Below are 26,460 nucleotides of genomic sequence, written 5' to 3'. Positions count from 1 at the left end.
TAGCAGGTACCAGAAGCACGCGGAGGTACTGCTGATACGGAGGAGCTTCAGTGACAGCCTTTGTTACAAGAAGATGAACAGTCACACCAGTACAGTTTTCTAAGGTCCTGATCATGATATGAAATAAATCTGTATTCTTTCCTATCTTACAAAAAAAACCCAAAAAAACAAACCAACAAACTCTTCATTTTTGAACAGTTACAAAATAGAACAATTCTCCAGGCATATCAAACTACCCAGGTTCACAGGGATCTACGGGTCCTTGGAGATGATCAGGAAACAGTTGCTAGTGAGAAATCAGTGTTCAGCAGTTTTGAAGATAAAAATACATTGTTAGAGTGGGAAGAACATTGTGGTTAGCTGAAAGGAGTTCAAGGCACAAAGCTGATCAGTTTGTTATGATCAATTCTTCTCCCTCTTTTTTTGAATCTCTTTCTAATTTGAAAGACAATTAAATTAGCATATGTACTAACAAGACTATCATGATTAAAACATGCACTAGGTCTACCAGTGTGCAATTATTCTCACATTCCTTTAAACATGAGTTCTGCTAAAACAACACAATTCTGAATGGGGTTGTTAAATTGCAGACTGAAAAAACAGTGTGACAAGAAGAAAATTACTTTTTGGAAAAAAAAATCAGTTAGGCCTTGCTACTTTGAAAAATCCTGTGGCCATGTGAAACTGAGAGGGAGTGGGAGCCGCACCAAAGAAGTCAAGAAAATAAGTGTTTTCCTGCTGATACAGAACCACTATCCTGCTTAATCAATGGTAGCCAGGCCCTGTTAAACAGTTTAGCCAGAATCTGCTGTTCAAAAAAAATCTGAGGCTAAAGAGAAAAAACACAGGCTGTTTACATCTCAAAACCCATAATACCTAATTATCTAGTAAGAGAAGAAAAAAAGTATCCCAACCAAACAGAAACAAAGAAAATTCTCAAAACGTGGTGTAAGAAAAAAACTGAACTTACCTAAAGTTTGTCTTTCATTCTCCATGTCATTGCTTAGGTTATCTTCTGAGACATTATCACTGATATCACTTACATACGAGTCATCATCCGATACCTGAGTGTGGGGGAAAAAAGCAAGATTATATTCATTCATTAAAATAACCCCATATGCATGAGAAAATTGTTACTGTCCACTGCAATTATCGTTTTAATATATTTGAACCATTTTCAGTACTACAGAAAAATGCTAGAAACCCCTAAGAAGACACCACTGAGTTTAGGAGATATCATCATCATTGAAAATTCAACTGAATAGGACAGCTATGAATAACTATTTCTGTGATGTGACTCCCTAAGCACCTGTATAATGACTGAAGGCAGACAATACAGTATATGCAGTATCTGCATAGTAGCTACCTAATTGCCATCTGCCTCAATGTGTATATAAGAGTTCTCCATAATAATTGCTACACCTTACTGTGAAGAGACAATGACAGAAAATATACACAAATGGTGTATTACTTTCCAAATGTTTTGAAAATTCAAATTTTCTGGAATTCTAATGTACAGTTGGCACTCAGAAAGACTACATGTCAATTAGCAGATAAGAAACTACATCAGAATGATATCAATCTTATTGCTCAGACCTCATTTTCTGAAGAACTAGCAGACAGTAGGACTTCCTGTGCATCAAAAAATTCTGTGAGAGAGTCAGCTATAGACAGTCTGCTTTCATTGGAGACCTGGTGAACAAGACCTCTGCCTTCTTCTCTTGAATTTTCCTGTTTAAAAGAAATAAAAAATTTTGAGAGGGGAAGTACCACAAACAACATTTATGCATGCAATTCCACAATCACATAACTTGAAGGGCTGTAAAACACTGGGAGAAGATTGCACGTGCTCCTCTCCAATTTAAGTGAAAGGTAACATGTGTTTCAAAGAGGGATTTAAGACCAAAGTAAAACAAATCAAAGAGAAGAAGGAAAAAAGAAGGCAAAAAAAGCAATGCCTATTCAGTAAATCAGTTATGTGCTGCATGTCAAAATGTTTTGCTATTTTAATGATTTAGCCAGATATATACAAGTGTATCATCAAAAAGCCCACAAAAGGACAAAACTCCCACATCTTTATATTACATCCTAGATTCACGCTCCTTTCTGATCTTGGCAAATGAATCAGTCTTTTCCTCCCTAAGCCTTGCTTATTGCAAAGCCTGCAGTACCATGGTGTACAAAATTCAGAGGGGTAAAGTTGCTTTCTTTATAATAGAGTGTTTTCCTAGCTCTTTTTCTTCACTAATTTTCTATGTTGTTCTTTGGAAAGTTTTCCTTTATATCCACGCCAGAGATATCTCCCATGTTATCCAAAACCAACACACTATCAAAACCATAGAAGCGGAATTGCTTTTGCTGCTGGAGGCACAATCTCTGCCACAGAGATCTTGATAACTCCTCCCATAGAAGCTCTACAGATTGGGGTAAGCCAAGTTCCAAAGTGTGGCCTAGCAAAGGTGAGGTGACCAGTGAGACTTGGCTCATTCTGTGGATACAGTAAAAAAGTTGGAGAACACTGAGCACTATTGTTTTTCCTGATAACTCCACCAATACAAAGGAAGCTGGCTCAAAGGACTGTATTAGCTGCTTTTCGGCATGAGGCGCTTTACTAACATGTAACCATGACTGCTCTATCATAATTTTGCAGGAATTGTAGTATTTTATTTTCAGAAAAACATAATGAACAGTCTGATAAATCTATAATCAAACTGACAAATCTTCTTTCAAAGCTTTTCTGTTGGTAGGTTTTACTATTGTATGGAACGTTATTCAGCACATGCTGATTGTGGTGACATGGAAAAAACCCAAACTGCTATACAAAAGACTTAAAAAAACCCCTTCTGATACAGCAGGGAAAAAAAGAGGAAACCTCAGTATTGTCTCTTCTGTGGGAAGGTAGTTACACTAGCCTACCAGTAAAAAAAAAAATAAAAAAAAATATCTTACACATATAAGCATTGCTACTGGGATTGTTTCCAATACTATTTTGAATCTGAGAAGGAAAGTGAGCAGGAAAGACTCATAAAAGAACAGCAGGTTTTTATATCTAACACATAAGTTTCAGGTTGTCTTCTTCCATGTTCCCACTCTGGCATGATGAATTACAATTAAACTACCCAACAGACAAACTAAACTTTTCCTTTATGCAAAGGCTTGAGATACTATCTTACACTGCTTCAATTTTCACAGGTCAATCATAGCACCTGATGCATCATTTAGTAACAAGTTTTGTGCAGTGACCCTGTCTTCCTCAGAGCAGCACTACTGTATCACAGTCCTCAAACAATTTTAAAATTAAACTTCTCCAGTATAAGTGATTTTATCTTTAAGTTCCATCCCAAACCTTGCCAGAGGGAATTTGTGAATGAAACCTCTAAGGACTTTCTGAAATCTGTTTCTGTCATGTATGTCTCTATGTGTGTATAGTGCACAGAACAGGTTTCAGAAATAATCCATTGTCACTGCAAGGACGTCCACTAAATAAGAAAATAAAGAACTCCTGAAATTAAATAACAGTGCATTAATGCTTTTCTGGATAGCAGTTTAAGTGTTGTTCAAATTCTCATGGGATTAAAAGCAAAAGGCATTAGAATGATCAACTACCTTAAGGAAGAAAACCCAAAAAACTGAACAGCTAAATATGACCAACACACAGCTCCACTGAAACAGAACTAAGCCAGAAGTGAACAGATGGAATGACTAAACTGTCTTTAAAAAGAAAAGGAAATAATTAGTTATATAAAACCCCCAGCATTACATCCACTCAAGTTCTAATGGAAGATTTATACTACAAGCGCAGCAGAGGTTTCTGTATGAGTTAACATATAGGAAAATCCATCAGAAATAACACTGTTCTGGCTTCCCTCACTAACACCATTAACACTTAGATCTTATGACTTTTAATTACACCATATCCACATGCATTCTGCAGTGAGACAGAAGACTGTCTGGACATCAGTGCATCTCAAAGTGGCTAACTGGATATATAGAAGACTTCCTGCCTTCACAAAAAGAAAACTAAATGGTGGAAAGAGCTCTTGTATGTCCAATTAACTTTGATCCTTTCATGGAAATGTCTAAAAAGTGTTCTAAACCTTACACGATCCACACCAGTAGCCAACATTCTGGGTTAACAATACTTCAACAGTCAACAAAAGGTCTACAGAACTTGAAAGTTAACAAGGGACTAAGGGCGATAGAAACAGCAGCATGAGGGTAACAAAGTGGCAGCTCTGTTCATGCTGAATGAGAAGCAGGCAGGAGGTGAGGGAGAACACCAGGAACCAGTAGCAAAAGGCAACGGAAGGTGTGCTCAGGAAACCTGCTCACAAGGAAAGTCTTTGAAATCAAATATCACACAACGCATCATCAGACATGACTCACAACCACAAAAGCAGACTCGATTTGCTAACACAATACACCACAGGGGAGACATCAAGAAAGGACGAGATGCAGCTATGCAGCACTATCTAGATGTAGGGGCTTGAGGAACAGACATCACTGAAAGAGGAAATCCATACCCACCTTCACCAAATCTGGACTTGATTTTGCATTAGATGCTGAATCAAGGATCATAGATTCGGCATGTATTCTGCGTAACCGGTCTTTAAGATCTGTATTTTGTGCTATTGCCTGGAATATTTAACAAAGATATTGGGGATATAAAGTTCTCTCGACTAACTCAAATGTGGGTTTATTGTGTAAACAGGGGTAACGAGTATTTAAAGTGCAGTATAAAACACCACCACATCATTTTTTACTGATTCAGCAAATCATTTACCTTAAATTCTTCAAACCTTACTCGTTACCTCTCAAAACTATTTTTGTTCACTGTGAGGGAAAAGACACATAAGTGGAAAATAAAAAGTCAGAGATGGTAGGGATATTTCAAGGTTTGCAAGCTGATTTCATAAGTTATAAATTAATTTTGTGCATCTTTTTTCTTTTCAAGCTCCCTTCCTTCACCTCCATTTCCAGCCGAGCCTCTCTCAACATTAGTTTTTACCACATCCAAAACCATTTGATTTTCCCATACTGACAGTTCCCTTTGCCTTCCACTGACAGAGAAATAAGACTTAAATTCTCACAGGTACAGGTATAATTCATGTCCTATCAGATTATAATAACAATGATCAGAATAAAAAGCCTCTACTGCAAACTCATGCTTGTTACATGTTATTTATTCATACTGGGTGCATCTGATGGACAAATGTCAACTAAAGTAGACTTGTAGGAAGAGAGTGCAACCCTGCCTGCAATGAAAATATCTCTGAAATAAAAGACTGGGTTACTAATTTTGGAACAACACTGAAGACTCAGTGATCTGAATCAATACCAGGACATGGAGAACCCTGCTGTTTACACATCCGTGTTATCCCACAGATGCTTCTGATTTTGGAAGTGCTTTTTGTTGAAAATCACCTTGGGGGCAGGAAAGACAAGTAAGCTCAAAGTGATGATGGAGGGGAGAAAATAATTTCTGGTTTTAACTATATGTGGGCTGAATTTGCCATACAGGTGTTTAGCACTTCTGCATCAAGAGTTCAGCACTGTGTTATACGCACAGCATCAGGTAAGTGCAAAACAGAATTTACACAGCTGCCCCATAATAGCATCTTCCCATTTTCATTGTTTGCTACAGAATGTTTTCTTCCTTCTGCTGTCTTCTTCCTCTCCCAAAACAAAAAATACTGTATTTATTCTCATTCTGTATTTGCTTTTCTCAGATTGTGTGTAGGTCAAGGATACTATCTTAATTAGGGAGAAGCACAGCCAGAGATGCTAATTTTGTGGTGTTTTATCCACTTTAAATCTGTTCACTTTTCTTCCCCTGCCAGGCTGATGAGAGCAAAACAGAGCTATGTTTGATAGCTTTAAACCTGTGAGTCTGATTTTTTGTTTCTCCTGTACAGAAAACAAATAAAATGAACAACAACAAACATGAAGTCAAAGTCATCAACGCAGGACTCTCTCGCAAGGAAGTCTTCAAAATATGTCAAGTTTATCATATCCATCTTTCCTATGTTTCCAAATGAAGCTTATTCCTTTCTCCTATAGGATCTCTGCTGTACAGGGTGAGAACATTTCTTTTGGCATCATGGCTTTGCAGATCTGCAGGCCCTCAGAGGTGTTAACCTCTGCTGAAACTGCCAAGGTTCACAGATGACTTCTGGATTGGCTACAAAAGGTTTTTTAAGTATCAGATAAGACTTAAAAGAATTACTTTTAAAAGACACATACAGGATGAAGATGGACAACAGAATTTCACTGCCTAAAACCCCAAAATAATTCATGCTAAACTGAGTGTTCACTGAGTTCAGCAATCTTAAAACTGATTTTTTGATATAAAATGGTAGGCAAATAACCCTGGAAAATAGAAGTCACCTATTCAAATATCAAAAGAGGAACATCTGAAAGCCAAAACCAAAGAAGTGCAAGTGAACGAGTATAGTTATTATGCACCAGGCTTCAGCTTTCTCTAAATGCTATGAAGACATCATGGCCTTTAAAGGTCTAGGCAAAGAGGTATGTTAAAAAACTATAACCACATGTAGCTTTTGTAAAGCAAAGGGAAGTTTTCATACTGAAATAACTCTAAGATGATCTTACATCTACATCTCTGATCAGTGTCAGAGTCTCCCCTGCGTCTGATGCGGTGTTTGCAATAAACACTGAAATTTTAAGGCCATAGTAATGATGGCCTTCTTTGCTCTGAAATCAGATCACTGTTCAGCAGACACACTGAAACATGACCAATCTGAAAGTTCTGGTCTCAATTACATAAAGCACACCAACCAAACACTCCCCCTCTCCCTTTTTTTAAAGAGCACAATCTTTTGTCATTTAGAACTCTGCCCTACCAGCTCCATCGCTGCTATTAGAGGACTAAGAGATAATTAGGGTTGGAAGTCAATGTGAACAAGTTGTACTAGAATTTGCTTTGCAGTGTCTTGGTGCAGCATGGTGAAGCTCTCGTGCATTAGAAGGGACAGCGGAGTGCTTTCAGCCACTCTCACCTTTACTTTATGCCAGGTCATACAGTGAACACTCAAGTGCTGTTTAGGTAAAGAAAAGGAAAAGGAAACCTGCAAGCTACCAGAACTGGGTGATTAAACAGTGAATGTTTAGAAAGAAAGTAGACTCATAGTCACAGAGCAACCCTCTGATTCTTAACACCAAATGATACAGATTATACTATATACCTTTATCAATCCACCTCTCAAACTTCAATGGTTTGACAATACCTTTAACATTTAGGAAAGAGTCTTTGAAAAACACCATATGTAGAACTTGCTGTGATTAAATTCTGCACATTCTAGCACAGAATAGACACCAAAGAATCAGAAATTATCTACTATAAAATTTAAAAGTAGTATCTGATGACAATGAAGCTCAGTGAATTTCAGCATGTCACTTACAGATGATAAGGCATTCTTCAAGCCCACTATTTGTGCAGATGGAGATGAAGATGCATCGTGCTCCAGCATCTGCTTCAGCTTTTCTCTCTCAGTAGATATGGTGCTGAAAGCTGACCTCAAGGTGAAGTAAACTAGAACCATTTTGTAAAAAGTGACAGTTAAAAACAGCTGCTACCAATTGTATGCGTACTAATTACGTAAAACTTAAATAAAACATTGTTTATGGTGACAGAAACAAGAATTTAGGTTGAGAGATCCAGGGTGGGTTACTAAAAACAAGTAATATTAATCAAGGTTATAGGGTAGATTTTTAGTAGGAGAAATGTTTATGGTGAATGCTACTGTGTTGACTATATTAGCCACAGTCAAAATTACTCTGATTATTTGTGACAGATGGCAACAAAGCTAACTAACCACATCTGCTCTTCACTTGCTTTTGTTCCCCAATTAGCTTGAATCTTCAGATGGTCATGATTCTATTCCACATTCCTTTATAAATTCCAGTGGGGGAGAAGAAGAGACGAAAGAAAAAAAATTAAGTAGGAAAAAAAGTAATCAAAAAAAGCAGCTGTAACACGTATTGTGCCACAGCTATAGGGTTAGTAGTTTCCCTGCAAGTCAACTGTGGTGTTGAGTTTTGTTATCTCTTTCTGTAACAAAGAAATTTCAGCTTGTTAGATGATTTAGTGACTCAAAAGGTCAGAGCCTGAATGATATGCATGTTATGCTGCTACTTCTACTCCTTCCTGAGGCACTACCACCAGCCTGATATGTTTAAATCAGACAACAGATCATGCAATTTTAAAATCATTGGATTTTTAGAGGGAAAATACACTTTTTAAAGTTTTTTTTTTACCCTTAAGACATTTAATCTTCTCTTTAACCACAAGAAATAAAAACATTATTTGAGCAATATTTATTTATGTAGGTTTTCAACATTCAATTAGCTGGAGTATCAGAGGATTTCTGAGGGTCTAATCAAGCCCTGTAATACTATCATGAAAACTGCCCATACAAAAATTAGCCCATTTACAGGAAAATTAGGGTAAAAAATCTGGGCATGGATGTGTGAAAAGAGCAATGATCAAGAAATCCCTGATACTCCTCTCTTCTAATCATCCACTCTGAGTTAACCTGAATCATCACTACTTCGTTAATAAGTTATGTAACCCAATTTAGTCTTTTAAAAAATTAAAGTATGTTCCAACACTGCAAACCATTACCAAAGCTAATTCTCATACTATCCAAAGAAATCTTTAACAGTATCACAGGCGGTGGGGAGGGAGATATGATCTATTCTGTTAGGCTTTCATACATAGATAACATGACCAGAATCTTCAGTGACCTTAAATACCATTTAATATGTTGTATACTAACTTTAATTTTCAATTATCATTACATACTAAACAATGTTACATTTTATTTAATTTGTATCAAAAAGCTGAAGCAAATGGTTTCTTCGCTATTATTTTTGGAATGGGTGTGCTATAAAGTAACTTTGGAAAAAAATTCTTTGTCCTCTTAGTAAATTGATACTGCAGTAAATAGTACCAAGTTAATTGTCCCTTCTAATGTGTGGATCAATATAACCAAAATTTCCAACATGGACATTTCTGGTAAGATGATCTTGAATAGGTGATTTCTTTGCTCTGCTTAACAACAACTTCTCCAACTGCACCCCACCCCCATTTCTTTTCTTTTTTTGGAAAACATACATCAGTTTTGACAATAATTGACTTTATCAAGTTTACTACTTAGATACATTCCCTGCATAACAGAATCAAGATATATCAGCACCAGAGGGGAAAACAAGCAGAGAGTGCTTATTGATAACATCAACCATTATCATGTGCCAAAGGGGACAAAGCCAATACTTCCAAAAGCCTTTCAGCTATAAATGCTTAAGTGCCTTCCTCATCAAGATCACTTAAATAATAAAAATGCTTCTGGTGCGAGGGTGATGGAGCAAAGCACTGCTAATGAAAAATGATTTTGAGGGAAGAAATATTTCTAGTCAAGCTCCCCTTCTGGCTGCTTTGCATGATTTTACTCTTCTTATTCACTAAAAATAGGTTACTACCATAGCAACCCTTGCATCATCAACAAATGTTGACTCTGAAATACAGTGAAGCACACCGAATATAGAAACATACATGTGCTCATATGGACACATATGCGTGCAAACACAAAAGAGTATAATCTTCTGTTGTGTTTCTAACACAAAAAGAGTATAATCTTCTGTTGTGTTTCTAGCAATTTATTTTAGGTATTTTACCTCTTGGCCAAAAAAAAAACAAAACCACAAACAAACAGCTAGGTTTTTAGCACATAAAACAAAGGGCTGTCCTCTATTAATTAAAAAAATAAATCAAAAATGATGATTAAGCCACCTTTTTTAAGTGACCCACAAGTTCAACATTTGCAATTCCTAAAGGAAATTAAAGGGTGTTTTCTGCATTTTCTAAACATTAAACAGGAATCATTCTCAGAAGTCACACCGTTATTTAAATTGAGATGATATAAAACCATATATGGAAGACAATTTCATTTACCTTTATGTGCAACTTGAAATAAGTCCTCTTGCATTTTTGTAAATTCTGATGATGTTTCAGAGCCATCAGAGTAATTTTTCTCCTCTACAAAATCTATTGTAGATAAGTTTGGATTGGAAGCATGCAGTCTCATAGGGGCAGAAAATACTGAAGGCACCTGTAAGGAGGATCGTAATTTGTGATATTTTTATAAACTGTAAAGAAAATTTTGTTTTATTGTACCCACCTGGGTTACATGTTGGAGACAAAAAAATGAAATAATTACTGTCAATTACCAGTAAGCTTGGAATGGATGACACCTGGCAAATGAAACCAGAGCTACAGCTTTGCCCAATATACCCTAATGGGATAATTGGCAAAACTCAAAAAACCAAGTCCACCGAGAGTTGTAACATATGCTGTATTATTCCCCCCACCTGTAAGTATCTAATCACATGGCCTCTGGATGCAAATGTGTACAAAACTATCTAGAGAATTTTAAAAATCTGTTCTGATTAAAAAAACCCACCAGCAGAGCCCCCCATATTGGAGACAGACTGAAAACATGGGTAAAAAAAAACATGGCCAGTCTCCTGAAGGTAACAGGACAGATCCTATTGCAGATATCAAGGACAACATATTTGTGTTTTGTCAGGTATATTACCACTTAAAATGAGCTAGCACAGGACACTACTTGGAAAGGATTCATATTTCCTAAGCAGGTCATGCCAAGAAGTGATCAATAAGGTTTGGAGGAAGATGAGCCCCTGGAAGGACTGAAGTTACCTGTAACGTTCCTTTAGCTTCTTTCCCAACAACTCTGGATCGCCACCTCCTGTGTGTTCTCTTTTCCTTCTTTGGGCTTTCAAAAGGTCCAACCTTTTAACAACACACAGGACAAAAAACAATACAGATTGCCATATATCTAACAGAGCTAAGGAAGAAATAACTCGATTCTTTAGGATAAGGGTTGGATTTTTGAATTGTAAGGGAATATGCTTTTTGCTTTTGTTTCTAAACAACAAACCTGCATAGCATTTATAGCAGGCGCTGAATACGTCCTGTGAAGAACGTCCATGCTCTGTAACAGCTGGTTCATTTCCAGTAAATATGTGTGACAGTTGGAGAGGTCTGTTTAGAACAAAAGAATATTTTCAGTTGCCCTAAAGTAACAGACACACTGACAATTTTTTTCTTTGTCGGTTAGTCCTATTTTGATTGTACCTAGCATAAGTTATTCACTGAGTAAAGCACAGGATTAGACTGATGGATAAAAAGATCGTGTACTATCTTCAGGTTTAAATTCAAAATAGTGAAATGCATCTATATAGTATGTGTAATGATCATGATATTTTTTCCCAGTTGGTTACAGAAAAATGAGAATAATGTGATAATTACTGCAATTTGGGACTTGTCAAAGCTCCTCATGGTGAGGGTAACAATGACACAGTCTTCAAGTACATTCAGAGCTAGAGGTGAGGCTCTTCTATATTTGAGATGAAGTTCAGTGTAGGCAGAAATATAACAAATAAATATCACACAGACACTAACAGCATGAGAAAGATCTTCTTGCTCTTAGGAAAGAATGAAAGCAGAAGGTGACTTTGAAGTACAAAGAATTAATGCTTTTTAAATTATTAGATTTTGATGCTTCCCTTTTTTGAATACCCAGCCTAAGGAAGTTCAAATCTTACGACTGAATGTGATTCTCCTGTATAAAAGAAAATGTATTGAAATATATAGGTTTCTTGAAGAGGTGTCCATAACTGATACATCCACATCCAAAATTACTAGTCCTTTTGCAAACAACTGAGTAGCCACTAATCAATGACCACCTCTTTCCTCCCTCCAGTTTGAGAGAAAACTCTAACAGTAATGATGACTTATGGTATAATACTTTTGTTGTTAAGAAAAACTAGGGGAAATATTAGGCTACTTTCACTTTCCTTCAAATATCATTACCTCTTGAGCATTTTTCCATCTCTTCAGAAGACTGTAGCCAAGAGGAAATCCTGGACTCATTACTTGAAAAGGAAAATGACAAATTACCTCCAGTTGACATTGAATTCTGTTTGGTCAAGCTGCTTGTCTGTTCAAAAGAAACAAAAACAAGTGCATTATTAACAAACATTATTTTAATGTTATATACACAAATTTTGACAATCAACAGTTGAGTTCCATGATCACAGCCAAAGACATCAATTACATGGAGGGAAAAAAGTGTATGATCTAGACTAGGTATACAGTCATTGAGCATAATGGCAGGTTATCTAACATAATTGCTGCCTACAAGCAGTAGAAATACTAAAGGAACCATAAAATTTGCTGAAAACTAAATTTTGAGGAAGGGCAAAGTTCTGCATAAATTAGTTCAACTTAATACAATTAAAGTACCATATCTGAGCAGGATCAAATTTGGACATTCTGTTCCTCCTGCACGGTCCCCAAAGAAGCCCCAGAAGTAACTTAAATGTACCATGCACGTGTTTGTTAAAGCTATTTTTCAGGGTAAAAGCAAGATGCACTAGATATTATTTCAAAATTTTACTCAAAGTTGTATGACTTCAGCACGCATTTGGCTCAACAGGCCTTAATACAGGTATGATCACACACCTCATCTGGGTAAATACTACCCTTTTACAACGTCTCTGTACACATCTTCAAACTTAGCTCAGTTTCAGCAGTGTCCACTATCAGGTGTGTCAGATGATGCAGGAAATTCTGTGTAAGAGCTAACTGAGCAGTACAATTAAATAGTTTCCAATGTGAAGAAATTTCTGCCCAGTACTACTACCAGTTGATCGTGGCCTATAATGCTGTTTTCTTCCGTAATGTAACTACAAATAATAGCCATTCAAATGCTTAATTATTTGTACACCCTACTAAACCTTTCATTTTCAATAATACCTACATCAGGAAGTGGCACAAATTACATGCTTTGTCAACATCTTTTTTAAAAGCAGTTTTAAAATGTTTCACCTTAAGTGCCATTACACAACCAGTTTACTGGTTATAAGAAAAGCTGACTAAATTGTTTGGCTCTTCTCTGAAGCATACAATTTACAAACTTTGTTACCTCCTGCTCATCTTATATCAAAGCTCTGGTAGTACTAGTTTTTAAATCTATTCCTAAGAAACATCATCTACATCTCAGTCTGTTGCAGTCTTCTTAGATGGTCTTTTTAAATTTACAATATAACCTCCAACATGAGTTGCAGAATAAAATAAAACGCACTATCCATGTGACATCATTCAGTACTGTGTCAGTATGCAATAGCAGTAAGCACCAATAAGCACACTTATTTTAAAATTAATCTATGCAGTTTGACTGTTTTATTCCTACATAAAGCTGTATGAGCTTTAACCATATATATACATATACCCAAATAATAATCTCAGCACCTTTAAAAGCACAAGTAAACTGAATTTAAAGATGAGGAATTGTATTGGCATTTTGTGAACAAATTCCATATTTATCTCTTCAGAAATCTATCTCACATAACCAACTTCTCCAGAACTCATAAACATAAGGGACATGAGCAGGACGAAAGAAGGAAATAGGCATTGCCAAACACCAATACACAAACAGGCAAGAGTTTGTGTAGCTCCAGTTCACATAGTTTTGCTTTGAATCAGCATGGCTAAGCTTCAGAATACAAGCATTCCACATAGACATATGTAGATACACACAATAAAAAAAAATGTGAAAACCACACGTTGTATTTTTCTCAAAATAATCTTACTGCTGGATTGATATCAACTAACATCCAGCTAGGGCTGGTGTAAATTGGCAGAGTTCCATTTAGCTTCAGCAGAGCTAAGGTGATTAACTGCAGCTTAAGAACTATCCCCTTCTATTTTTCACATGAAAATAAGTAGGGCTTCTTTGCAGTGAAAATCTGGATTAATAGTCTGAATTAAGTCTTTCATGCCAAAGAAGAAATGGTTGGTTTCCTTGCAGTAAGCATAGATTTTAGATATGCTGGTCACATGGATTCTGGTTTTTTTTCTTTTTTTTTTCTTCTTTGAGAACACCGGCATAAATATATCATGGACTTTGCAAATGTTCCACTTCTGCCCTTGATATTCTTCCCCACTTCTATCCCTGCTGTCTTTTGGGAGAAAATAACTAAATGGACACAGGAGATTTGCCATTTCCCTGCAGACACAGCCTCAGAAGAGCAGGCTGTCAGAGCCACAGAGCTGCTGGCGCCACAAAATACGTGCAAACAACTCTTTGCAGAACGGCCTTGTTACTGCAGGATGAGTTATTGTTCTTTCAGCTGCCTGCTCACACAGATCCCCTCCCTCTCAACCCTGAGCAAAAAGCTGTTCAGGCACATGTTCGTGTTTGCTAAAACTCAAACTCAGTTACAGGATAAAGTGATGAACTACAGGTGCTGAGGAACAAGCCCATTCAGATCATACAGCAATTATCCCAGGGAAAAGAAAACCTTAGACAGCAGGATAACAAGGAGTTGGTTGGTATTTAGGAGACACTCTGGAGCTGACAGAAACAGAGTGCCATTTCAGTTGTAGTAAGTAAAACAGTAGAGATGTGAGTCACAAAAGACACCAGTGGTTCTACACTGGAGCAGAAGAGCTTCTTTGGGTGAAAGTCAGCCAGTTAATGCACAGACAGCTGAAGGCACAGAGGCTGTGTCCAGACACGGAACACACACACTCTTCCATGAAGCTGCATCAAAAATGTCATTTATGGTGTTGGACTAAACATTTGTCAAGTCATTTGTGAAACTATCAGTCACAGACTCTACCAAAAGATAAGTACACTGTTAGCTGGACCCATTCAGATCCCATGCCCACCCACAGCATGGTGGGTGGGTATTTAAATATAAATTTAAATATATGAAATATATAAAATATAAATTCAAATATAAGTAGTGGCCCCAGGTGATGGATTCTTGTATAATTCCCAGCTAAGTAGCCAGCTTCATTAATGTAAAAGGGCAGAGGGTTTATTAGCTAAAGGATATATGGCAAAATGCTAAAGGGAAAAAAATACCTAGCTGAGTGCTCTTCTGTGACCTAGACTAATATTCACCAGCACATATCATACAAATACTGACATATGTCTCAAAAATTATGAGGATTCTAACTCAATATACAGTCTTGAAAGTCAATATAAAATACATTTGTCTGTAATATAAATAAGAATATAAAATGAAAATATAATTTACTGGATTAAAACAATGAAACATTATTATAAAATTTAACAGCATCATAAAGAAAACTGCTTAGGAGTAAATCAATAAATAATTTAATTTTTCTCTTGACATTTTAGAACATAACTTAAATGCCACCACAAACTTCCATTATGCTCTTTATTTAATAAACACAAATCAGACTAATTTAATTCACCATGAAAGCTCATTATTTATAAATAATAACTATTACCTTTCTACCTGAAGCAGAATCACAGAAACCAGGGACAGAATCCGTAGTAGTAGATACAGGGAAGAAAATATTATTGGTGTCATGAGGAAACATGGAGATTTCATTCTGACGGTACATTCTGTGATGACGAAGTTTTGCTACCCATTCATCAAACAGCTCCTGAGATTTCACCTACACAAAATTTCAGGTTTTATAACATTCACATTCAAAAATCACTTACAGAGATACTAAGGTATTTTGTGTTCCTTGGACAAGTAGCCTGGTTGGCCTTTATTAGCAAACTATCAGAAGAGTTTTTCTAAGGACGGTCCTATTAAAAATGCATACTGTATGAGCTTAAGAATGACAGAAAATCACAGGATAAAGTCAGGAAAAAGAGAAACTACAGTTAGTAGTTATGAGTTCCAATGCAGAACACAATAATTAGCAACTTATACATAAAAACCCCTACAATGTAAAGAAAACCCCACACATTAAATTGTCATTTTTTAATTGCCATTGTTAAAGTTAGGTCAAAGAAAACAGAAACTTGATTTTGGTGATGTATTTTAAAACTATTTATTCCACAAAGATAGATAAATCCCCATACTTGACCATGGAAAATACTTCCTATAGATAAGACAAAGATATAACTACTGAAAATAAAAGCACTTGTGCAACAACTGAAAAAAGTGCTAGGTGAAAAGAGTGCTGCTAAGCATGAAGCATCTTCAAGGTTTCTGTTCAGAACAGTGTTACTGATTCTGGACTCCAAAACAGAATAATAATGCCTCTCAAGTGTAAACTAATCCACTGAGACTACCAAATTATTAGTGTAACTGACAGACCTCTTGCTATCGAAAAAAGCAACAAAAGGGCTTCATCATACACAGCTATTGTTATTAATTCGGGAACAAGGTTATAACAATCTTGAAGACCCACCTTCAGATGGTATATCTGCTCTTCTGTATCCAAATCTATACATTTTGTTGATTTCTTTACAGACATGACAGAAAGTCCAACATCAATACAGCCATGAAGTTTTCCTCTCTCTATCTGCAAAAAAGTAAAAATACAATCACTCCAGGATAAAGCAAAAAGATAACCTCCATTCTTTAATGGACACGGGCAGGAACATAGTTATCAAAGATGAGGAAAAGGCTGAGGTATTTAACACTTTCTTTACCTCAGTTTTCAACAGTAAGACAGGTTGTCCTGAGGACAGCTGGCTTCTGGAGCTTGTAGAAAGAGATAAGAATCTGAACAGCCCCCCTGTAATCCAGGAGGAAACAGTTAACAACCTGCTGAGCCACTTGGATCCCCACAAGACTATGGGACCAGATGGGATCCACCCAAGGGTGATGAGGGAGCTGGCAGAGGAGCTCGCCAAGCCGCTGTCCATCATCTACCCAGATGACTGGAAGTTGGCAAATGTCACGCCAATCCACAAAAAGGGCCAGAAGGAGGACCAGGGAAACTACAGGCCCGTCAGCCTGACCTCAGTGCCTGGCAAGGTTATGGAGCAGATCATCCTCAGTGCAATCACACGGCACCTACAGGATGGACAAGGGATCAGACCCAGCCAGCACAGGTTTAGGAAGGGCAGGTCCTGTCTGACCAACCTGATCTCCTTTTATGATCGAGTGATCCACCTGGTGGATGAGGGGAAGGCTGTGGATGTGTCTACCTGGACTTCAGCAAAGCCTTTGACACCATCTCCCACAGCATTCTCCTGGAAAAGCTGCAGCCCACGGCTTGGACAGGGGCACCCTGTGCTGGGTTAGGAACTGGCTGGAGGGCCGGGCCCAGAGAGTGGTGGTGAACGGGGCTGCGTCCAGTTGGTGGCCGGTCACCAGTGGTGTCCCCCAGGGATCAGTGTTGGACCCAGTTCTGTTTAATATCTTTACTGATGATTTAGATGAGGGGATTGAGTTCACCATCAGCAAATTTGCAGATGATGCCAAGGTCGAGGGGAGTGTCAATCAGCTGGAAGGCAGGAGGGCTCTGCAGAGGGACCTGGAGAGGTTGGAGAGCTGGGCTGATTCCAGCGGGATGAGGTTCAAAAAGGCCAAGTGCCGGATCCTCCACTTTGGCCACAACAACCTCATGCAGCGTTACAGGCTGGGGACAGAGTGGCTGGAGAGCAGCCAGGCAGGAAGGGACCTGGGAGTTTGGATTGACAGGAAGCTGAACATGAGCCAGAGTGTGCCCAGGTGGCCAAGAAGGCCAATGGCATCCTGACCTGGATCAGGAACAGTGTGGCCAGAAGGAGCAGGGAAGTGATTCTTCCCCTGTACTCAGCACTGGTGAGGCCACACCTCGAGTACTGTGTTCAGTTCTGGGCCCCTCAGTTCAGGAAGGATATTGAGGTGCTGGAGCAGATCTAGAGAAGAACGATGAGGCTGGTGAAGGGACTCAAGCACAAGTCCTGTGAGGAGAGGCTGAGGGAGCTGGGGCTGTTCAGCCTGGAGAAGAGGAGGCTCAGGGGAGACCTCATCACTCTCTACAACTACCTGAAAGGAGGTTGTGGCCAGGTGGGGGTTGGTCTCTTCTCCCAGGCAGCAATCAGTAAGACAAGAGAGCATGGTCTTAAGCTGTGCCAGGGGAGGTTTAGGTTTGATATTAGGAAGAAATTCTTTACAGAAAGGCTAATCAGGAATGGGCTGCCCAGGGAAGTGGTGGATTCTCCATCCCTGGAGGTTTTTAAGATGAGACTGGATGTGGCACTTAGTGCCATGGTCTAGTAACCACGGTGGTAGTGGATTAAGGATTGGACTTGATCTCGGAGGTCCCTTCCAACCCAGCTGATTCTATGATAAATACTACCTGCTGAAACCATAATTTCCTCCCCTCTCAACTTACTGTTTAGAATGCCTGAAACTCTATTTCTCATTAGCAACAACAGGGAACTATTGCTACTTCCAATAAAATATTGTTGTATACTTTATAAAGGCCTTAAGGGGTTTCAGATCACTTACATCAGCTTGGCATTTAGAATACTTCAAAATCCCTCTGTCCAAAAAGAAGTATCTCTGTAACCAGAAATGTAGAAAATTAAAAACAAACTAAACACACACAAAAAACCTAAACAGAAAACCACCACAAACACACCCTCCTCCCTTCCCTTTCTTTGGAGAACACCTTCTCTGCTTTTAAGTAACCTTTTTGCCACAAAACCACACCAAGTAAGTCCCACTCAGGTGGCATCAAGCTTTCAGATACACATTTCTTTCCTACCTTGTGCCAGCCTTTCAAAGGCCATTTTCTCTTTTTCAGCAAGCAGCCCTCCTGCTTCTGCGGCTCCTGGGTACAATTCATTGCTCCCCGGAGTCCTTCTACAATTTCCCAGCTGTCCTGCTTAAACAGAAAATCCAAATGTAGATCTTATTTCTTCCAAAGAACTGAATTGTTAAGAGAGATTCAAGAAGAAGAAGGCTATAAGAAAAAAAACAAAACCCAATTGTTGTTGAAATCTAACCAAAGATCCATCTTTGCACTTTTAAATATCTTCCAAGAGATAAGATTACTTTTTATCTTCATAGAAACAATACCAACTCAACAAAACATAATTTTTATGACAACATCCTTCATTGCATCTATGTGCTTACCAGAATGTTATATGTATATTTTCGTGTACATACATACACGCAGTACATAACCACAGCGTAGTCACAAATTAGCATAAAAAATTTTCTGCTATCACAGGCAGAAACAGTCTTATGTTAAAATGATATGTTTTTATAAGTTATGAAGCTAAAAAGAAAAGACACTGAAAATGAAGAACTTTTCCATAAAACTCTTTTGCCCATATTCAGTAAGTCAAAGTTTTTTGCCTGGTGTAAATTGCAGTCTCCCTAAAGTAAAAATAATAAAATAAAATATAAATTAAAAAGCCAAGAAAGTAACTTGAGTACTACAAGGAACATGACATAAAGGGAACATGCAAGAAAAATAAAAACGACCTTTCGTAAGATGCAACTGTATTTAAAAGAGAATCTCTTTTTTGTCATCAGGAACTCTTAAATGAAAGACCCTGCAGCAACATAACAGAGAAGAGACTAAATGTCATAATATTTTTACAGTTTTTATATGGAACAACTGCAAATGACAAGATAACATCAGTTTCAATGTTTCTGATCAGAGATCTCATTAATTAACTATTGCCAGCTACCACAGGGTTTGGCAGACGTAGAATGATAACAACTGACAGGAAATGGTATGTGCTAGTACCATCCCCTTATATTTGAAAAAGACAAACAATAGTTTAACACAGATTGTAATGACAAAAAAAGAACTAGTATGAAATACTTTAGGGAAAACAGAACTATAGCAGGTAGGTAAGTACTCATAGTCCTCCCTGTAAGATACATAGGTAAGTATTCCCCAAAAGAACTTGACTGGCTACAAAAAAAAAAATTTAAACTAAAAATGAAACAAAACAAAACAAAAATCAGCAAGAGTGCTAATTTTCCTCATTTATCTATCTCCAGAATCCTTAACATTCACTTCTTTAAACTCAGAGAAAAAATTACATCAGGTATTATACTCATTACTTGTGAAACACGGCATTAAAAGAAACCATCTTCAAAAAGACATTCTTTAATTTCATCATGTTACTGTTGGCACTCCACTACTTCTTTATTATTTTCCTTGTGCTGCACTTAATGGAACAAACTGGAAACCTGCTCTGCTTTCCTGTTTTGAGTTCAGTCTCTCAACATTCACTACAGAACAAGCCGCAAGCAGTAGAAATGTGGGGCTGAGCAGCTCCTGTCATTCAACATCTCACAGATCACTCAACGATGTCCTGCTACCTGAACGCAAGTCAAGAGTGTAGTTGTTCTAACAAAAATTTTTATCAGGGCACACATTTTTTGTCCCTACAGATCAGTAGGGATTTGTCAGTTTATCTCTGTCACTTTTGTAACAAATAACTTCTTTACTCCCTCCACCACTTTAAGAGACGTTTTGACAGCTCCTTAGATACCATTATTTCTAACCAACAATCATGAAAATATTTTTTTCTATTGAAAACCAGAAGTTACACTCCATATTCTTTATTATTTTTTTTTATTTGTACTACTTTGGGACTCACTTAGAATTCTCAATAATCATGAACCCTTTCCTGCTCTGGGGTAAATTACTATGGATCAGATCAGGGAGCAGAAAAGTTACTCATGGATATCATGAGTCAGAGGGCTGCAGGAAGACAGGAGGCCTCCTGGGTTGTCTCCAGCACATCAGTCCAACACCAGCAGCAAAATCTGCTGGTCGAGCCCATCAGCATTGGTCTTTCACAGGGTGATGAAGCAGAGAGCAAGTCCGTGCCCATGCAAGGACAGCTAGCTAGAGTTTGCTAGCTGCTGTTTGACAGCTCCTCAAGTGCAAAGACAGATCTAAGCCTCCACAATTAAGGACCTTTCCACCACCACCACCTTTTTTTTTTTTGACAGAACATTCCCGTCTACAATTTTGGAAGCCAAAGAGAAATTATGTTCCACCACCTCTTTTGCCTTAAATTTAAATATAGGCAAATAAATTTTTCCTGAATGGTCTTGGATTTCTCTTTCCTGTAAAGATTATTTATTAACCCTTATATAATCACAAGGACTGGGACTGTTATGATGACAGAGAGCAGACTCTTTATATATCATCAAATATAATGTAATGCTACAATTTACACTAAGTAACACCTGAAATTGCTGCTGCTTAAATGCCCACATGTGGATAAAATCTCATGTCCTCAGAAAATATGATCTACTAAATAAGCCAATATAAAAAAATAATCTTGATATTAGCTGATTTCAAATTGGGGACTTGAATAAAGGAAAACATTTTAAAACATAAGAAACCTGATGGAACTAATGAGATAATTCTAACTAAGAACTAACAGGAGCACCTGGGAGATTAAGAAAAATGTTGTGTTAATGGTTTTGTTTCTTTCTTCTTCGAAGAGCTTAAAAGCTGTTTTGCCCAATTACCAAGCAAGCTCTTTCCTTTGTCTTGCCAAAATATATTAAACTGCAGTACCCAAACACCTAAATTTTCTACGGAGAATTAATCTGGTAGTAGTTAAGACTAGCAAACAGTAGATCCTTTTCAATATTCTAGTGTTGTAGCTAACGAAACAACTTCTCCAACTTTGGGATCAAGTTCCCACAGACTGCAGTTAAGCATAATAATAGTATATCATTGACGGATCGGTCTGCTTGCAGGAGGCAAGCAGAAATTTGAGCATGGTCAAAGAAAACATAGTAATCCAGATTCACAGAATCATAGAATATTGTGGGTTGGAAAGAACCTTAAAACTCATCTAGTTCCAGCCCCTCTGCCATGAACAGGGACACCTTTCACTAGACCAGGCTGCTCATAGCCCCATGCAGCCCAGCCTTGAACACTTCCAGGGATGGGGGCATCCACAACTTCTCTAGGCAACCTGTTCCAGTTCCTCACAACCTTCGCCGTAAAGAATGTCCTCCTAACATCTAATCTAAATCTCCACTCTTTTAGTTTAAAACCATTCCCCTTTGTCTTATCAGTATGTGCCCATGTAAAAATTTGTTCTCCATCTTTTTGGTAAGCTTCCTTTAAGTACTCAAAAAGCTTGCAATGAGATCTTTGTGGAACCTCATCTTTAGATAAGTTTAGAAAGTTAGAAGTTAGACAGACCCACGCTATATTTGAGCGTATGAGGTGGAAAAGGAAGCAGCTGAGAAACAGATCAGCCAATTACACCCACCTGGAATATACACGGTGTTAACAGTTTTGATCAAACTTTAAAATACAGAACACATTATGGCCTGCATTACGACTCCAATTTTATCTGGATCTCTCCTGCAGTTCAGACACAAGGTGTCTCACATTCCTGCAGGAAAGCCACACTTATCAGTGCTCTTCAGGTCAATGAGGTGGTCTAGAATGTGCCTTCACAATTAAAAAGTGTGAAAATGTGAAGAAAAACAGAAGTGGGAGCACTGATTCCCATCAAGCAGGCTCAATGATCTGCCAGATCTCAGGTGGTGAAGGCAAGCTTCCAGCTCACCTTTCTGCCCTGGGAACCCCACACTTCAAAGGTAGCTTAGTTGCATTAGAAATTGATCCTCTTAAAAGCTTACAGAATTAACAGTTTGGGGACCCGCTGGATACATGCAAGGTGTAATGATGCATTATCAGCATCTGGTCCTCTTCCATTATACATCCTTCCAGAAGAATAAAACCTATCCCACCTGAACAGCCAAACTCTCATATTTTCCAAAACACTGCTGCTGTAACTGGTTTTGGATCCATTTGCTCTTGACCCAGACCCTATACATCTTGATCAGGACTTTGATTTGCAAGAGATCTAACACCTTACTGAATGAGGAAAGAGTGTCAGCTGGCTATTGCTGGGAGCAGCTGCAGAAGTGAAAGAAAAATGCTTACTCTCTAAAATGAAGGCAAATGAATCAAGCTGGTTGATTATCATCTGTACTCATCCATCTGAAATAGCAGAGGAGCAAACTGGAGATACAGGATTTCCTGAAAGAATTCAGGTTATGCTGCCTTTTGCTGATTCTTATCCCACAATAGGGAACTGAAAGAGATAGCCCAAACCACAGCACTAACTTAAAAAAAACCCAAACAATGACACTCCCTCATCTTCCCTCCCACCCCCAACTCCCAGACGAATGGCATTTACAATTCTAGCATCAGTCTGACGTACAGATTGGTTGTGTCTTAAAATTATGACACTAAAAAAGATACTTTGCGTCATTATGGGCCAAAATCTGCACAAAATGATCAACATTGCATTTCCTGCTCAGGAAGAAATTTCACTTGGGGTTAAGGGAGGAATAAAATCTTTACTTCTCTAAGGTCCAGAGGTGCTCCTTTAAGATCAGCACTGAAAAACCACCCTGTAGATGCTACTTGGCCTATACCTGCTCTGTGGATGAGGGAAAAAACCCATACACTTTGGTCTTCAGAGTTAAGCCCATCATTATGTAAATGTAGTAATTTTCTTTGTTCAATGAGATAAAACCTCCTCATTTTTTGCAATATTCTGCACCGCACAGTTCCTCAAGGCAAATTATTTCAGGAGAAAGTACGAAGTAATGATTCTGAATGGCTCTCAGACTGATGCTTGCAGTTTCAGTCCCTGAACGAAACAGATGATAGCGACAGACTTTCTTCCAGTGCAAAATGCAGTCAGTTGTACCAAATATTTTGAAGTGCCAAAAATAGAAAACTGCTTTGTGGAGGATAAGGGGTGGCATCAGCTGCAACTAAAGCATTTGTTATGGTTCATAAAATTGGCAGAAATGATTTAATTTTATTTTACAGAACATGAGGTTTTTTTAAGTGGTTCTCCTGTCATAAAGCTTTTCCCTAGTGGACCTATTTTAAAAGTTAGTTAACATATTAGATTTAAAAATAACTACCAAAATATATCTTCTTTTGATCACAGGTCAACTTAAATTTGAATAACATCAACATCAGTTTTCCTTCCTCACAAAACACAGTTTGTTTGTCTCTTCCACGTCTTGGGAAAGAGAATCCTTTCCATAATTGAAGGAGAGAGGCAGAGAAAAGCAAAGAGGTGGGAAGCAGCAGTAGCCTCCAACTTGCCATGAGGCTTCAAGATGAAGGTGAACTCAGTGGAAGAGGATTACTTTTTCACCTGTTCAGTTCGCACTGCAAGTGTGTTACATCTGGTCTGAAACGGACACCAAATGGAGCAAAAGAAGTAGATCCCTCCAAGTCTTGCAGCCCTGCTTAAGTCAACTCCTTTCTAGCACAGTGGCCCATTTTCTGCATCACAGGCCTCATGGTCCACATCAGCAGCACACCAACTAAATTTTAGCAGACTCAGCAACCCTGCACTACTGTTGTTCCATATCCCGATCTCAGGTCACCTGGTGCTAGTGTACACCAGCAACAATCTGTGCCTAGGAAATCAGAGAGACTCAAAACTCAGATCCTGCTGTTTTCTGGGCAAACCTCCCCCCACCCCAACTTTCCTCTCCCCTACACTTTTAAGAATTTCTTTCTACTTAATCAGATTCAAAGAACTGCTATCAGAGCAGCAGCACAGAGAAAAACACCTGTCAGACAGATCTGTTGCTAACCTGCAAGCCACAAGCCTACTTCTGAAGGTGCCTGAGAGAGACACAGGTGTCTGAAGGAGAAATAATTAGCCCTCCATGAAGAAGGAGAAGGAAGATGAAGGAAAGAATATCAAAATCATAGCACAGCACACAGCAACATCATTTAAACTTTCATGATACTATTCATAAAAAAGTATCAGTAACCGTGTTACATTCTACTAGTCCACCAGCATTTTGAAACAAAAAAAAACCAACAAAACCAAATCCAAACAAATAGGCAAACAAAAACCTGCTGGAAGTTGTTGCATATGTGGTCCTTTTTGGATTAGAGGATTTTTAACAATTTTTATAGAACTTGAGATTGTTGCTGTTTTCTTAACAGAACACTTAAAGTACTGTCATTTAAACTAATATACAGATGGAAAGGGCAAATTAAATGACCCTCAGGCATTGGCATCACTCATTCCCAGTCTTGTCAGCCCTGTTTTGGTGGGTATTAGCAGGGACAGACTACAAAACTCCAGTTTGCCAATACAAGAAACAGAAAAGAAGCGATTAATAATATAAATCAAACTACTCAATCTGGCATGACAAGAAATCCTCTGTGGGAAGAGGGGAGCAAAGGGACAGGACACAAGAAAGATCTCAACATCCTCACTACCTGCACCAATAATTAGATTTTATAATATATGCTATACTGTATGGTTTGCACCACTGAAGAAAGGGTCTATCTAGCAGGGTAAAGATCTGTACAATCTATAAGACCAGAGCCTTCTAGAGAACAGGAACAGGGACAAGACATCTGTTCCTCACCAAAGCACTGCAATGTCCAAATCAGTATGTCTGGCAGAGTACTACCTCTGTTAGACCTAAAGGTCCATCTTCCCACAAGCAGCACAGAAGAGTATAGCCAATAAAACATTCACTGAAACCTGCTACCATCACAAATTATAATTAACAAATAAATTCAAAAAGTAAGGTAAAATGACCCATAGATATTACTTTCAAGTAAATATCCGAAGTGCATAACACACAGCGTGTTTAAATCTTATTAAAGATATTTAAAGCTTTTTTTTCCTTTTAAGTATTGTCTTATTTAATCTCTTTTCCCCAGTAAAACAGTTTCCTGTGTAAACTGCGAGACAACTTCAGTTTGAAAAAACAGCCACATGAAAAACACCAAAACCATCAGGGAATTTAAGAAGGAACAGAAATACGCAGCCATGCACATAAACACTGACAATGCTGAAATGAACTCTAATTTAGAATTATTTTTTTTTTCCCATTTTAAATATCACTACTTTGAAGTAAGATCTCTACATCACTTCAAGAGTTGCAAACAAAGTTATAGGATAAGCTAGAGAGTTATTGCACTTGGTAAAGAAGGAAACAGAGAAATTATTAAAGTATTCCTTGCAGATATTAGAAATCTCTATTTAAAAAATAAAAAAATATCATAAATACCAGTGTAACCTTAAAAAGTGCACATAATTTCCAGAAAATATGTTTGTAAATTTTCAGACTGTATAGAAAAAGCAAGCAAGCAGAGCTCTTAGCTCTGCTTAGTGGTTACTTCCCAGCATATAACAAGTCACACAAACTCCCCGAGGTCTGTGGTTTGCCTCTGTCATCATCACCATCTAGAAATATGGACAATCAGTCAACCCGTGTAGGTTCCCCAGTGAAAAAGTATATTGTTATTTATACTTGGTAATGCAATCACTGGCCATGAAATGTTTAATAAGGAAACACTGATCTAAGTGGAGATATTTATCACAACACCCCATAGTATCACAAACAAATATCAACTGTATTGCCCTTCATTATACATTGGGAAACAATCTACTTTGTAACTCCATTTAGCTTGACTTGAGAGGTCTATAAGGCCATTTACCATCTGCCTGACTCCCATGAACGAGCACGGATGTCCCAGGAATACACACAAAACACCAAGCTGTGTCTCTCACCTTCCTCAGGTACACCTTGCTTTTTTGCACAAGGGTCAAAGACTAAAAAATTGGGGACTGA

The 26,460-nt window shown here is 38.0% G+C and overlaps 1 protein-coding gene across 2 annotated transcripts in view; it reads right to left on the bottom strand.

Moving 5' to 3' along the window:
• OSBPL3 (oxysterol binding protein like 3) overlaps positions 1 to 26,460 on the bottom strand; it is a 50,815-nt gene that overhangs the window by 22,746 nt on the left and 1,609 nt on the right. Inside the window, exons 2-13 of one of the 2 annotated variants that reach the window (XM_018075817.2) lie at positions 18,584 to 18,700; positions 18,325 to 18,378; positions 16,289 to 16,402; positions 15,368 to 15,538; positions 11,915 to 12,041; positions 10,980 to 11,083; positions 10,739 to 10,831; positions 9,974 to 10,130; positions 7,422 to 7,552; positions 4,528 to 4,635; positions 1,597 to 1,731; positions 971 to 1,064 (exon numbers count right to left, since the gene is read on the bottom strand). In XM_018075817.2, the coding sequence (XP_017931306.1) occupies positions 971 to 1,064; positions 1,597 to 1,731; positions 4,528 to 4,635; positions 7,422 to 7,552; positions 9,974 to 10,130; positions 10,739 to 10,831; positions 10,980 to 11,083; positions 11,915 to 12,041; positions 15,368 to 15,538; positions 16,289 to 16,402; positions 18,325 to 18,378; positions 18,584 to 18,700 (1,405 nt within the window). The remainder of the gene's footprint in view (positions 1 to 970; positions 1,065 to 1,596; positions 1,732 to 4,527; positions 4,636 to 7,421; positions 7,553 to 9,973; positions 10,131 to 10,738; positions 10,832 to 10,979; positions 11,084 to 11,914; positions 12,042 to 15,367; positions 15,539 to 16,288; positions 16,403 to 18,324; positions 18,379 to 18,583; positions 18,701 to 26,460) is intronic. The other variant, XM_018075818.2, reaches the window with a different exon arrangement.

The sequence above is a fragment of the Manacus vitellinus genome, unplaced genomic scaffold (genome assembly GCF_001715985.3).
Source record: "Manacus vitellinus isolate BGI_N305 unplaced genomic scaffold, ASM171598v3 scaffold_3_pilon, whole genome shotgun sequence".
NCBI classification, from domain to species: domain Eukaryota; kingdom Metazoa; phylum Chordata; class Aves; order Passeriformes; family Pipridae; genus Manacus; species Manacus vitellinus.
Note: the sequence above shows the minus strand (reverse complement) of the source record. Positions and strands in the feature narration are given on the sequence as shown.